General features: G+C 43.7%; 1 protein-coding gene across 2 annotated transcripts in view; it reads right to left on the minus strand.

The window, feature by feature from the left end:
- DDX3X (DEAD-box helicase 3 X-linked) overlaps positions 1-14,214 on the minus strand; it is a 63,094-nt gene that overhangs the window by 35,436 nt on the left and 13,444 nt on the right. The window contains exons 2-7 of one of the 2 annotated variants that reach the window (XM_068269851.1): positions 11,696-11,753; positions 11,560-11,610; positions 11,164-11,235; positions 10,540-10,668; positions 8,597-8,720; positions 3,273-3,428 (exon numbers count right to left, since the gene is read on the minus strand). In XM_068269851.1, the coding sequence (XP_068125952.1) occupies positions 3,273-3,428; positions 8,597-8,720; positions 10,540-10,668; positions 11,164-11,235; positions 11,560-11,610; positions 11,696-11,753 (590 nt within the window). The remainder of the gene's footprint in view (positions 1-3,272; positions 3,429-8,596; positions 8,721-10,539; positions 10,669-11,163; positions 11,236-11,559; positions 11,611-11,695; positions 11,754-14,214) is intronic. The other variant, XM_068269852.1, reaches the window with a different exon arrangement.

Here is a 14,214-nt window from a genome sequence, read left to right on the forward strand (position 1 = left end):
TCTACCGCTGAAGAGATTTCTGCTCTAATCCATCCTTTTAAATCTTTAAACATAGAAGGAGATTCATCTCTGACCACTTTATCTGTACAAGACTGACATAACATTTTAGATGAGGATGAAGACAAATGACCCTTGCAAACTGCACATTTCTTAGAAGGCTTATGAGATGCTTTAGCTTCAGAGCCTTTAGATTTCTCAGTGTCAGTTTTATCAGGCTTGTTAGGGAGTTCTTTATCAGACTTAGTGTCCATCTTCCGGGTTTTAGGCTAAAATAAAACACAAAGAAAAAACCCCAATCAGCCTGATAACCCTCAATAATCAGCCAATATGAATCAAGGAACCACAATGATGCATACCAGAGAGGGTACGGAGCTTGACTCCACAGAGCCCTGGGAGGAAGATCCAGAGGCAGCCTCCATAGTCACAGACACTGTAAAGAGTGACTAAGTTAGTTAAGTAAAATGTACCTGCCCACAGCATAATAACATTATCCCTGGCTATCACCAGAGATCCTACCAGTCCAGAAGATTCCACAGCTTTCCAAGTGGTTACTGCAGCCTGCACGTCCGCTGTCCGGAGGAATCCGTGCTAAACGCTGCACTGGAGCGCACGCCGGGCCAGGAGACTTCCTGCTTCCGGCTTCTGGTCACGTGGGTGCCAATCACGTGATGCGCGGGCGGGACTTCCGGAATCCGTACGAACTTCCGCATCCTGGGGAAGGCTACAGCGTGCAGCGTGATCCCGCGCGAGGACAACTAGCCTGCGCAGCCAGGGAGATCACACAAGCAGCGGCTCCTGCAACTAGCATGGGTGGCCAGCCATATCCCCACACCTAGCATCCTGCTGGACAGGATAACAACTGATGGGGTAAGCGGGAACTATGTTGTATATACCTGTCTAATCCCTATCTAATCTATTATGCAAATTCTTATCTAGCTTCCTGTCCAGTGAATTATGGAAGGAGACAAGTCTCAGGGTTGCTGTCCTGAGACGTTCTGGGAAAATTAGCATATTTCATCCGACCAATAAAAGAAGTGTTTTTAAAACAAAAAAAGTCAACCTTCAAATAATTATGTTCAGTTATGCACTCAATACTTGGTCGGGAATCCTTTTGCAGAAATTACTGCTTCAATGCGGCGTGGCATGGAGGCAATCAGCCTGTGGCACTGCTCAGGTGTTATGGAGGCCCAGGATGCTTCGATAGCGGCCTTAAGCTCATCCAGTGTCGGGTCTTGCTTCTCTCAACTTTCTCTTCACAATACCCCACAGATTCTCTATGAGGTTCAGGTCAGGAGAGTTGGCAGGCCAATTGAGCACAGTAATACCATGGTCAGTAAACCATTTACCAGTGGTTTTGGCACTGAGCAGGTGCCAGGTCATGCGGAAAAATGAAATCTTCATCTCCATAAAGCTTTACAGCAGATGGAAGCATGAACCCACTTTTGAACCAGAAACAGCGGCAGGGGCGCCTGACCTGGGCTACAGAGAAGCAGCTCTGGACCGTTGCTCAGTGGTCCAAAGTACTTTTTTCGGATGAAAGCAACTTTTACATGTCATTCTGAAAATCAAGGTGCCAGAGTCTGGAGGAAGACTGGGGAGAGGGAAATGCCAAAATGCCTGAAGTCCAGTGTCAAGTACCCACAGTCAGTGATGGTCTGGGGTGCCATGTCAGCTGCTGGTGTTGGTCCACTGTGTTTTATCAAGGGCAGGGTCAATGCAGCTAGCTATCAGGAGATTGTGGAGCACTTCATGCTTCCATCTGCTGAAAAGCTTTATGGAGATGAAGATTTCATTTTTCAACACGACCTGGCACCTGCTCACAGTGCCAAAACCACTGGTAAATGGTTTACTGACCATAGTATTACTGTGCTCAATTGGCCTGCCAACTCTCCTGACCTGAACCTCATAGAGAATCTGTGGGATATTGTGAAGAGAAATTTGAGAGACGCAAGACCCAACACTCTGGATGAGCTTAAGGCCGCTATCGAAGCATCCTGGGCCTCCATAACACTTGAGCAGTGCCACAGGCTGATTGCCTCCATGCCACGCCGCATTGAAGCAGTCATTTCTGCAAAAGGATTCCCGACCAAGTATTGAGTGCATAACTGAACATAATTATTTGAAGGTTGACTTTTTGTTTTAAAAACACTACTTTTATTGGTCGGATGAAATATGCTAATTTTTTGAGATAGGAATTTTGAGTTTTCATGAGCTGTATGCCAAAATCATCAATATTAAAACAATAAAAGGCTTGAACTACTTCAGTTGTAGTGTAATGAATCTAAAATATATGAAAGTCTAATGTTTATCAGTACATTATAGAAAATAATGAACTTTATCACAATATGCTAATTTTTTGAGAAGATCCTGTATATACAGTCAGATGTGTATATCTGACTTTAAAAATACAGGGACTGCTTTATTGAAGCAGCACAACTAACTAATTTTGATTGGTTCATTTCATTTTTGTGGACTAAGCACAGCTATTACTGTATGAATAAATTATTTATGATGACTATTATCTGAGAAATAGAACATGTTATCATATTTTCTATTTTAATTACAGTTTAAATTCATTAGGAGTCGGAGTAGGTGCATTTTTTCTCCGACTCCAGGCACCCAAAATTGCCACGACTCCACAGCCCTGCATTAAAGAGAACTGCCCAGGCTTTTTTTTCCCCCTGATGCTGTGCAAAGCATGATGGGATTTCCTATGATTTTCACGTTGCCTAGCAACTGGGAGGGGTGATCAGCACACAGGGCAGTTTGAACTGTGTCTCATGCTCCCCGTCACCTCCTTTCAACCAAAAAGATGGCTGCCCTTATGAAATCAAACATTTGCTTGTTCTTTTAAAACAGGGCGGGTAAGAGATTATATTACCTACCTATTTTAATTAACATAACTAATGTAACTTAATGACAGTATGTTTGTTTAGGCTGCTAGTTCCTCTAAGGAAATAAAACCATCAGCCTTTCCAATAAGGATGCTGCTCATGGAGTTAGACAATTCGGTGTACAGATTATGAACCGTGTCATAGGTAGCACATCTTCAGAGTATGATCTCAACAGCCAACAACAAAGCCCTGGCTATCTAATGACTGAATGCAGACAATTGTTTTGGTCTACATGCGATAGGTGGGAAGAAAAAAAGAAAAGCATAAAACAATTGCTTAAGTTGCAGTGCAAAACAAATCATTTTTATGCCTTACCAGAAGAACACCAGAAAAACAGTAGCATGCACAAAATGTATAACAGGCATAATCACTACTTACTGTTCTATGCGATCATTTGGTGCAAGAGGCTTTGACCAGTCATCTTCACTTCGTTCATCGCTCCAACGGCTATTTCCACGGTCATATCTACCCACATCAGATCTCTCACCCCGACTGCCCATGCCATCAAAGCCATCTACGCGACGATCATCAGATCTATGCACACAATGCACATTGGAATGGACTTGTAAAATTGCAGTTTTGCACAGTAAATTAACTGTACTCCTAACCCTTACAAGTTCTAACAAGTTTTTTCTATGGTTATAGGGATTTTACTACAGTAAGGAAGAAACTGCATGAGTGGAGGAGCTGATCTAAGTATTGTAGTTTACCAGTGATCTGCAAACTTGTCTCTCCAGCTGTTAAGGAACTAGAAGTCCCACAACGCATTTGCCATTATGAATCATGACTGTGGCTGTCAGACTCCTGCAATGCATTGTGGGACTTGTTCCTTAACAGCTGGAGTGCCAAGTTTGCAGATCACAGAGTTAACCTGTTCTTGGTTATCAGGTGCAGAGCACCACAGGATTGTAAGATCTGCCAGGAGACACTGTGGTAGCTTACCCTCTACACAGCACAATTTATATCAGATTGCTGACAGCGAATATAGTTTAAAGTAAACCTGAGACATAAGAAAAAAATTGTTACTTGCCCTTAGAAGAAGAAGAAAGCCTTTGGATCCTAAAGAAGCTTCCCCTGTCCTCATTTGTCAGCCCATTCTAATGCTGGGACCGACCCGGCCCAAAAAGCCAATTGGGACAGTGTTAGTGTACCTGCACAAGCCATCTACAAGCTCTTTTTTGGGGATCCCACCACTGCAACAGGCCTGTGGAGGACGAGGGACACCTCTTTAAGATCCAGAGGCTTCCCCCCTTCCAAGGTAAATACCCGCTAGGGGCAATTTAGCTACAGGTACACTTTAAAATCAACTTCAAGATTAGTATCTTGTAGTACCTCAAAAATAAGATCCCTGCTCAACAGTATGTCAGAGGGACAGATACCACAGATTGCCCATTTGTAAAGAAATTATATATGCAAATTATATTGCTAGCAAAAAGTAGCAATGCAACAGTAGGTAGAGGCAGCATGATTACTAGGGAAGATAAAAGCAATTTAGCACAGAAAGAGGGATAAGAGATTGGGCAAAACAATAGCTGTTTTAGGGCTAGTTCACACTTGGTTCTGAAACTACGATCGCAATTCGGCAAACAAAATCTCAATTTGCACTTGTGATTCATGTTTAATAGAAGAATAAGCCTTATTGTCCCCAAAGCGCTGCATGCACCGCATTTGCAACTGATGGCAATCGCTGCAGTGAGAATGTGTCCATAGGGATAAATTAGCAGCAGTGCTTTGCTGATCGCCAGCGCTGCAAAAGTGCCTAGTGTGAACCAGCCCTTATGCTGGGAATACATGTTATGGTTTCTGCGCTCGATTCTCCACGCGATCTGTTAGCCATTCGATTCCACGCTAGATTCTTCTCTTTTTTCCATTCACTTCTATGAGAAATCGAGCGGAACAGAAAAGAGCGGAGAATCGAACGTGTTGCAATTTATACATCGCGTGGAGAATCGACCCCCGAAAACTAACGTGTATTTCCAGCATTACACTGCAGACCAAGTTATGCGGTGTACTTAAAGCTTACCTGAAATGCAATAGGTCCTTTACCAGTTTAGGCCCTGGCTGTCAAGGTGTGAACAGCTCTCAGGACAACCTCAGCTTTACTGGGAGTGGAATGTGACCACACTAAACTAATTTGCACAAAACAAAGTATTGAATAGCAATTTATTGAAAAAATAAATCACCCGGCCACAAGAGCTTAAAGGGACGGGGGAAAATGAGTTGAACTTACCCGGGGCTTCTAATGGTCCCCCGCAGACATCCTGTGCTGACGCAGCCACTCACCGATGCTCCGCTCTGCCTCACTTCTGGAATTTAAGACTTTAAAGTCTGAAAACCACTGCGCCTGCGTTGCCGTGTCCTCGATCCCGCTGATGTCACCAGGAGCATACTGCGCAGGCCCAGTATGGTCTGTAGTACGCTCCTGGTGACATCAGCGGGATAGAGGACATGGCAACACAGGCTCAGTGGTTTTCAGACTTTAAAGTTTTAAATTCCAGAAGTGAGGCAGAGCCGGAGCATCGGTGAGTGGCTGCGTCAGCACAGGATGTCTGCGGGGGACCATTAGAAGCCCTGGGTAAGTTCAACTCATTTTCCCCCGACCCCCCTACAGTATCCCTTTAATGTAAAAATGCAATTGACAGGAACAAACAGAAAATGCATGACCATCCAGTTATTTGAGCAGGCTGAGCTTTTATCAGGACATCACTAAATAGCCCAGATAAGTGATTAGGTGTAAAGCTCAATCTACTCGATATGATTAACATTCTATTTACGATTCAGTTAAATCAGACATGTCCAATCCTGATTCAATTCGCCATTGTTTTGTAATGGCAAATCGAACTGAAACGAATCAGGATCGGACATGTCTGATTTAATCAAATCGTAAATTGAATTGTATAGTGTAGATTGGGCTTTAAGATGCCTATACACAACAATTTCAGCCAGCAGATCTGTTTACTGATCGAATCTGCCAGAGATCTCTGCCCTATAAGGTTACCTCGATTGCTATTCCAATCACTTTCCATCAAAACCATTGATTGTGTCAGACAGATCTCACTTAAAGAGAATCTGTATTGTTAAAAATCGCACAAAAGTAAACATACCAGTGCGTTAGGGGACATCTCCTATTCCCCTCTGTCACAATTTCGCCACTCCCCGCCGCATTAAAAGTGGTTAAAACCAGTTTTAAAAAGTTTTTTTTATAAACAAACAAAATGGCCACCAAAACAGGAAGTAGGTTGATGTACAGTATGTCCACACATAGAAAATACATCCATACACAAGCAGGCTGTATACAGCCTTTCTTTTGAATCTCAAGAGATCATTTGTGTGTTTCTTTCCCCCCTGAGGGGGGAGTGCAAAGCAGAACCACAACACTGAAGAACTTGGCAGCCTTCCAGACACAGGCTGACAAGTCTGACAAGGGAAAGATACATTGATTTATTACAGAGACTGTGATAGTACAAAGTGCTGCAGTAAGCCAGAACACCTTAGAATAGCTTTTGGAACTTGTAGGATGATAAAAAACAGGATGCAATTTTTGTTACGGAGTCTCTTTAACGGGCGGGTCAGTAGTCACTGCCAGACACCCCAACCTCTCCCATCTAAAATAGTGCTCCCCAGCCCCTGCAGCGCACTGGCAGCAGAGCCCAATCACCTGTCAGCTGGTGAGCTTCTTCCTGTGTCCCATCTTCATCCCTGTCCATGCCCCTGTTCCTTGTGAACCGTGGCATGTAAGTTACAAAAGTATGCAAATGCTGCATGGTCACGCAACAGGCTCCACTGCCAACACTGAAGGAGCTCTGGGGAGCCCTGCACAGCAGTTTAGATTACATTTTTTATAGGATTTAAAATGACGTTAAAATTCTATTTGCAGTTAGTGACCGCAAATAGATGTTCCTTTCTGATCAGATTGCAATCAGAGAGGGATCTGTCACATCTGGCAGCCACCTTTCAGCTGTTTAGAAATAGGTCTGGCATAATCAGATTATCTTCAGTCTGCCCAACTGGCTGTTCATACATGCACACTCAATTATGTACAATGGGGTGGGGGTGCAAGACCTATGAAAATGCCACCTCTAAAGCCCAATCTACACGAATTCTTTATACGATTAGATTACGATTCTATTAACGATCCGATTAAATCTGACATGTCCGATTGGGATTCTATTCAATTCGATTTGGCATTGTTTTGCAATGGCAAATCGAATTGAATCCCAATCGAACATGTCGGATTTAATCGGATCGTAAATAGAATCGTATAAAGAATCGTATCATGTAGATTGGGCTTTAGATCTTAAAGATGTGGGCCCTCCTGGTCAGATTACATATTGTACATACAGTACACTAGATTCTCAGCTGAGAGGGCCATGAACCGCCTCAGTAGAGCTGGCTTGTGTATGCAGAACAAGTCTTCCTGAGAGCACTCAAAGGCTGCCATCACTTTCAATGACTGGGTGAATGGAGGGTTTGAGTCTTTCAACCAGTGTATGTCAGCTCAGCTACAGACCTCCAAACTGAAAAGACTGGCGCAAAGTTCAGCAGCATGAGTTAATGTGGCAGCACTATGCTGAAATTAAAGGCATGTACAGATCAGAACTTGTACTGCAGCAATTGGGAGGGTTATAAATATATGTTCTCAACTGAAACGGTTCTTGGATCATATCAGCCAACAATCTTAAGTATGTACAAGTATCAAAGTGCCACTCCTTTCTAGCAATGTGGTGAGCAAGAGCTGTTGCTAAATGGTACTATTCTACCCCATGTGCCGTATGGCAGAGCATGCTGCTCAGCAGGGAGCAGTGCAGCCTGTCTTTCAGGCAGTAGCTTATGACTAGAAATGGGCATCAACTTAAAGTGAATGTTTACCGTTAAAAAAAAAAAAAGTCAGAAACTCACCTAAGGAGGGGGAAGGCTCGGTCCTAATGAGCCTTCCCGCTCCTCTCCCGGTGCCCGATCCCGCGCAGGATCCCCCGTGGCAGTATTCGAACAGTTCGGTCAAATACTGCCACTTCCGCAGCCGAAGGGATGTTTCGGAAGCACTCGGGCTCCCGAAGACGGGCCGCTCCATACTATGCATGCGCCCTCTATGACGCACTCGCGCGTGCATAGTATGGAGCAGCCCGAGTGCTCCCGAAGACCTCCGAAGTCCCTGCGGCGGCGGACACGAACGGGGAGCCAGCGCAGCACCGAGGGCACTGGGAGAGGAGAGGGAAGGCTCATTAGGACCGAGCCTTCCCTCTCCTTAGGTGAGTATCTGACTTATTTTTAAAACGGTATCCACTGGCTTTAGCTGCAAAAATTTACTGTTTAATAGATTACACATACAATGTAACTAGTCTGACTACCCTTTTCTAGTCTGCCAGGCAAACTCCAACTCCATCAGTCTTTTACATGTTGCATCCATTCTGTGCATAAACATGCTCCTTTCTTGGACAGCACCTCCCATCTCCCACCCATAAAAGTGAACAAGGAAGAAAGGGGAGAGAGAAAAAAAAAAAAAAAAAAAAAAGGTGGTCACTTATCAGCCAGCTACATTTCTGTCTCAACTTCTGGACTGCAAGGTTTTCCAGAAGCTGGCCGCAAACCCAAAACCAAGATATACAAATGATCCGACAAAGACAGATACGAACATGGTGCAAAAGCTTTAATCTGTACAAAAAAATAAAAAATAAAAATAAAGTATAACAATTCTAACTCACCTGCGACTTCCACTTCCCCTGTCACTAAATAAACCTGATTTTCCACGGTCATTGCGTGACCCAAAGCTGCTGTAAGCGTCTTTGTCTCTTGCATTCCACCCAGAATTATCTCGATCATAGAAACCTACAAAACAAATACACTAGTGTAAATATATTTAAGACTGACCTCTATTAAACAAAAGGAAATGCATAACCATTAAAAACTTGGGGAGGGAGGGGAATAGAGACGAGTGTTTGAGGCAGGACAGCTCAAATCTCTCCACACAGGTTTTCAATTGACTTCAGCCTGAAATTTTTGGAAATCTGTGCCTGCTGGGTGTGCGCCCAGTGTTTCTCATCTGTCTGCCAGACAGTCCTGGGCTCGCTTACTCTCCATGCCGGCCGCTTCTGCATGCCCGGGTCTCAGGATGCATGCGAGACTACGCAGAATGGCATGTACCTTGCCTGATCACTAGGGGTCTCTAGTATATGGCCCCCCTAGCATTTGGGACATCACAGTCGCCCTGAAACTGAGAGGAAGAGGCAGCGGGGAGAGAAGAGTAGTAGAGTTAGAGTAGCTTCGTCAGCTAATAAAATGCCACTAGCGATGTGCTCCTGACCTGCCGCCAAGCTACCAAAACTTTAGTACCGCATAGAAAAAAACGTATTCGGGGAATAGTTTGCAGCATCGATTTCTAGCAGATTCATTCAAGTGATCAACCATATTGGGAGGGAGGGAGGGGGGGGAGGGGTTTGGTGGTTGGTTGGTCGGCAGAAACAAAACAAAAAACGCACTAACTGTCCAATTTCTAGTGAAAATGTTTTTAGAGAGATCAGAAATTCAGATCGAATTGGGATGTAAAATATCTCCGTTGATTGGCACAGACTATTACGAACCATAATTTTTTTTTTTTGGTTGGATTTTCGTCAAACCAAAATGTGGATTTTGCTGGATGTGATTGATGGGAAGCAAAGATTTGTTAATTGGTTGTGTAGTGAATGATTGTAAATGTAAACGTGATCGATAATTGCCTTCCAATTAGCTACAATAGTCCAAATCGCATCGAAAGATTGCATTTCGTGAAAATTGTACTGTTAATGGGCACCTTTAGGCAGATCACAAAACTGGGATTTAGCAGTTTATGAAAAAATGGCGTGCAACAGCTGAAGGAGCACAGCTATTGGGGCGGGTTACTTAATTGAATCTTAACTCACATACGAGCTTACAGATAGGGAGTATCCATTAATTTTAAATAGACTGAGAATAAGTGGTCTCTAATTTTTTCTTTCCTTAAAAGAACCCTCGTGAAAAGGTTTTAAAATGCATGTATATGCATACCTATAATATGTACATTAGTTCCAGAAAAAAATTGTTACTTTCCTATCTAGCTTTAATAGTAAGACTAGTCCCATCTCCTCAAGATACTCTGGGGTTTCCTTTATTTTCAAAAGCAGTTACTAAGCAGTTGCTCAGTGCAACTGCCAAAGTAGCATGCAAGCAACCCCAGAGACCGATCAGCATCCAAAGGGCCTGTTTCCACTACACGCAGATTTGATGCAGAAAAACTGACTCCAATGAATGCCTATGGGCCTGTTTCCACTAAACGTGATTATTCTGATGCAGATTTTCCCATAGGCATTCATTGGAGTCAGTTTTTCTGCATCCAATCTGCGTGTAGTGGAAACAGGCCCTTATATAGATCCTTTCCATAGTGCTTTTCTAAAGAATAAAAAAATGCTGAGCGCTTCCCATAAGATAGACTTGTCAAAATTCACCTACTATAAGCAGCAGCAATATAGGAGAAAAAGTAATTATGGTGCATTTCGGGAGAAATGCACTTCATATAAATGTGTTTATTCACACTGGGGTGTGTTGTATGTTATACTGCAATGTAGTCATTGCATTGCTATCTAGTGCAGCACTGACCCCATGCAATTACAAGAGATATAGAAGACCTTTTTACCTCTATCAGTGCGGCCAGTACCTCGACTTCCAAATCCACTGCGATCGAACCCATTCAACCGACTGTCTCTGTCCTCGTGAGTCCCATTCACATAAGCGTTGCCATTCCGTCCAGAGTCCCAGCTTGAGTCTTGCAAGAATAAATGTGTTTAAGTATCAATTGTGAAAAACAAAAAAAACCTGTAGTTTTTGTAAAAGTGAACCGAGTAAATACAAAATAACCATTAAACTAGTGTCTAAAAGCAAGCTGACAAACCCCAGTGTAATGTTACATGCACATTAGTAGTCATTAATTGCTGCCAGATAGTCACATGGGAATCATTATCAGGTTTCCATTATGCCATACACTAGAAATGTAGCAGAGTTTACAATTTATAAGAATCTACAACTAATAAAATCAGTAAAATCCTGCATTAGTCTGCTTTTACCGTAAGATTCAAAAAGATCACTATTCAGACCACTAATGCAGGCTCTATTCTCAATTTCTTAAACCAAGAAAGTCAAACAAAGCTTCTACAAGTGTCACAATTAGAATTCCACTGCAATTCACAGGCAGCTCAATAGCTAGCTTATGCAGGTCAAGCTATTGTGCAGCCAACACACCAAGGCAGGTAACCAATCGTACCATTTCTTTGGGACCACCAATCACCGTAGCCCTTATACACATCTACAGCTGGGTATTGACACCTTGGATAACCTACATAATAATACATCTTTCAGAACAATGTCCACCAATCTCAGTTGATAAAGCTAGACAGATGGTGACAATTGTTTTACAAACAAAATTGCACTTTTTTAAAGTACAGTATAAATACTATAAAATACTAAGTCATTAAATATAAGCAGACAACCTGATTTTAAACTAGTTTTAAGCCCCTCAATTCGTTAAGTCTCCAGTTAAGACAATTTTGAGAGGAAAAAAAAAAAAAGTCTACATGACATTCTCTTTTCAAAGGTAAGCAACACTACACTTACCTTGATTCTCCATCACAAGCTAAATTCAAGTTTTTGAGACACTTACCTTGCCTTGAAGCTTCTTTGTTTCTTAAGTGTGGAGGAATGTAACGCCCTTCTAAAAAGCAAAGGAACAGTTAGGTTTCTTGGTAAATTCAGTTAAACCAAAGTTTTCTGCTACAGGATAAGGCAGGATTACTTACTAGTTCCAGAGCCAACTTCACTCTGCGAGTCAGCAGAATTCAAGTCTAGGCCAGCAAACTAAGAAAGAAAATTTTGAATGAATAGCGTGCACTTAAATCAGCCAAATGCATGTCAATTTTGCTACTGAACATTTACTGCAAGCATACAACCTTGCAACATTTTACTGCAATGCATAGCTCAAATAAGCTATTGCCTGGCTAGATTTGGTACTGCAGCTAAAGACAAAGCAAGAGGTTTCGAAAGACAAAATGGAGGTATGCCAAGAAAAGATGCTTGTGCAAGACTGCCACCTCGTCAAAGCCTTCAGAAATCAGTGCATGTAGAAACATACTGCACAGCTAACTAAATATTAGAAATGTATACTACAGTAATTGAAATCTTTTACAGAAAAACCTTAGGAGCTACAGTTACACATGTCAACCTAACCACGTTAAAGGGAACCAGAGAGGTCGGGGGGGGGGGGGGGGAGCTTTTATACATACCTGGGGCTTCCTCCAGCCCCATACGCACGGATCGCTCCCACGCCGCCGTCCTCTGCTGCCTGGATCTGCCGGTACCGGGTCCCGTCATTGCCGCGAGTCGGCCAGTCAGCCGGCAGACGCGGCCAAATGTCCGCATCACACGGGGCTCCCTCCATACACATACGCATGAGGCTGCCTACGGCGCAGCCTCATGCGAACGAGTATGGAGGGAGCCCCTGTGATGCGGACAATTGTCCGCGTCTGCCAGAAGTGACAGGACCCGGTACCGCCGATCCAGGAAGCGGAGGATGGCGGCGTGGGAGCGATCCAAGCTTATGGGGCTGGAAGAAGCCCCAGGCATGCATAAAAATCTTGTTCTATTTTTTAATGCCGTTCCTCTCTGGTTCCCTTTAAGGTAAAACATGTGCAGGGATTGTATGTTTTAAGTATAACTGCCAATTTTAGCATTTACCTACATTACTGAAGAGCTGACCTGCATTTATGTGCCAATTTGTAAAATGAAGTCCAACATATGCAAACCTGACCTAGCGTTATGCAGAATTTAGGGAAAAATAAGCCTTTAGCCATTGCCCTGCTGGGCAGCTATACAAACCAAAAATGGAGTGCAAAACTGGGAAAACTACAGTTTTACATTTAGAACATTATCAAAGTTAAAATTTGAAATGTCACTTAATTACTAGTAAATATGAAGTATTTTCTTCATCTTTTCATTTATACTGTATTAAGAAAATATGAGATTAACAGAACCTTTTTCACTGTGGGCTTTACTCAGGAAGAATGTATCCAGCATACCGAAAGTCCTTCCTGGCCTGTACCGAAATGTCTTCAGGATGCCAGAAAAGGTTATAGCAGAACAGTGTGTAAATAACTCTTTAGCTGCAGCTCTATGTGCCTTGGTCTCTGCTTCACATAGTAAAGCCGGGTCTACACGTGCCGATCTTGCTTATCAATCGAGCCGCTGATGCGACTCGATTGATAAGATCCGACAGGTCCGATCTCGCTGTGGCCAATTCCCTGCTCGACCCCCGCGAGCGGACAATAGCAGGGAATCGAGCGGAAGATAAGCGGCGCCGGAGGGGACGGGCGGGTATCGAATCCGACGCATGTGGGGACGTGCTGGGATGCAGAAGAGTTGATCCGGCGGCTAATCGAGCCGCTGGATCGCTCCGTCTAGATGGGGCTTAAGATTACAGCCAGGAAAAGCTTGTTCTGAATGGTGGCTGTAAAGGTGGCCATACATCAGGTAACTTAACAGCCGATCGTACATCAGATTAAATTATACTGGAATCAGATGAAAATCTATGCGGCCAAGTGCATGCCTGATCGAAGACGCAACCAATTTGTGGCCGAAATTGGTCGCATGTATCGATCGGGACACGCTGCAAGATGTCAGGCCGTCATGGCCGATTGCGAGCGCGACTGTAAAGGCAAGCGATATAGGCACAAACATGACCAAACACCCAACGCTGTTCACCTGATGTATAAATGTGCGTGTACGTGTGTGCATTTACACAGTACCTGCCCTGTGTTTTGGTGACCATTTGTCTACCCAACCTACTGCTATCCCATTAGTCTAATACACACTGCTGGCGCATAGCACGCAGCACATTTGTGACAGCACATGTGCACCACACAGGACAGGCAATGTATAAATGCACATTTATACACTACGGAGCAAAGGAAAGGCAGCTGACTGCAGACTCCTTACAAATTGTATGCTGAGATCAATGGGGAGTTGGTGTATGGGCAGCTGAGAGCTCTCTCCGATCAGACAGATTTGTCTTGGTCGAATCTGCCACTTGATGTCTGGCTACCTTAAAGGGATACTGTAGGGGCCTCGGGGGAAAATTAGTTTAACTTACCCGGGGCTTCAAATGATCACCCGCAGACATCCTGTGCCCGTGCAGCCAGTCACCGATGCTCCGGCCCCGCCTCCGGTTCACTTCTGGAATTTAAGACTTTATAAAGTCTGAAAACCACTGCGCCTGTGTTGCCGTGTCCTAGCTCCCGCTGATGTCACCAGGAGCGTACTGCGC

This window comes from Hyperolius riggenbachi, chromosome 2, assembly GCF_040937935.1.
Source record: "Hyperolius riggenbachi isolate aHypRig1 chromosome 2, aHypRig1.pri, whole genome shotgun sequence".
Taxonomy (NCBI): domain Eukaryota; kingdom Metazoa; phylum Chordata; class Amphibia; order Anura; family Hyperoliidae; genus Hyperolius; species Hyperolius riggenbachi.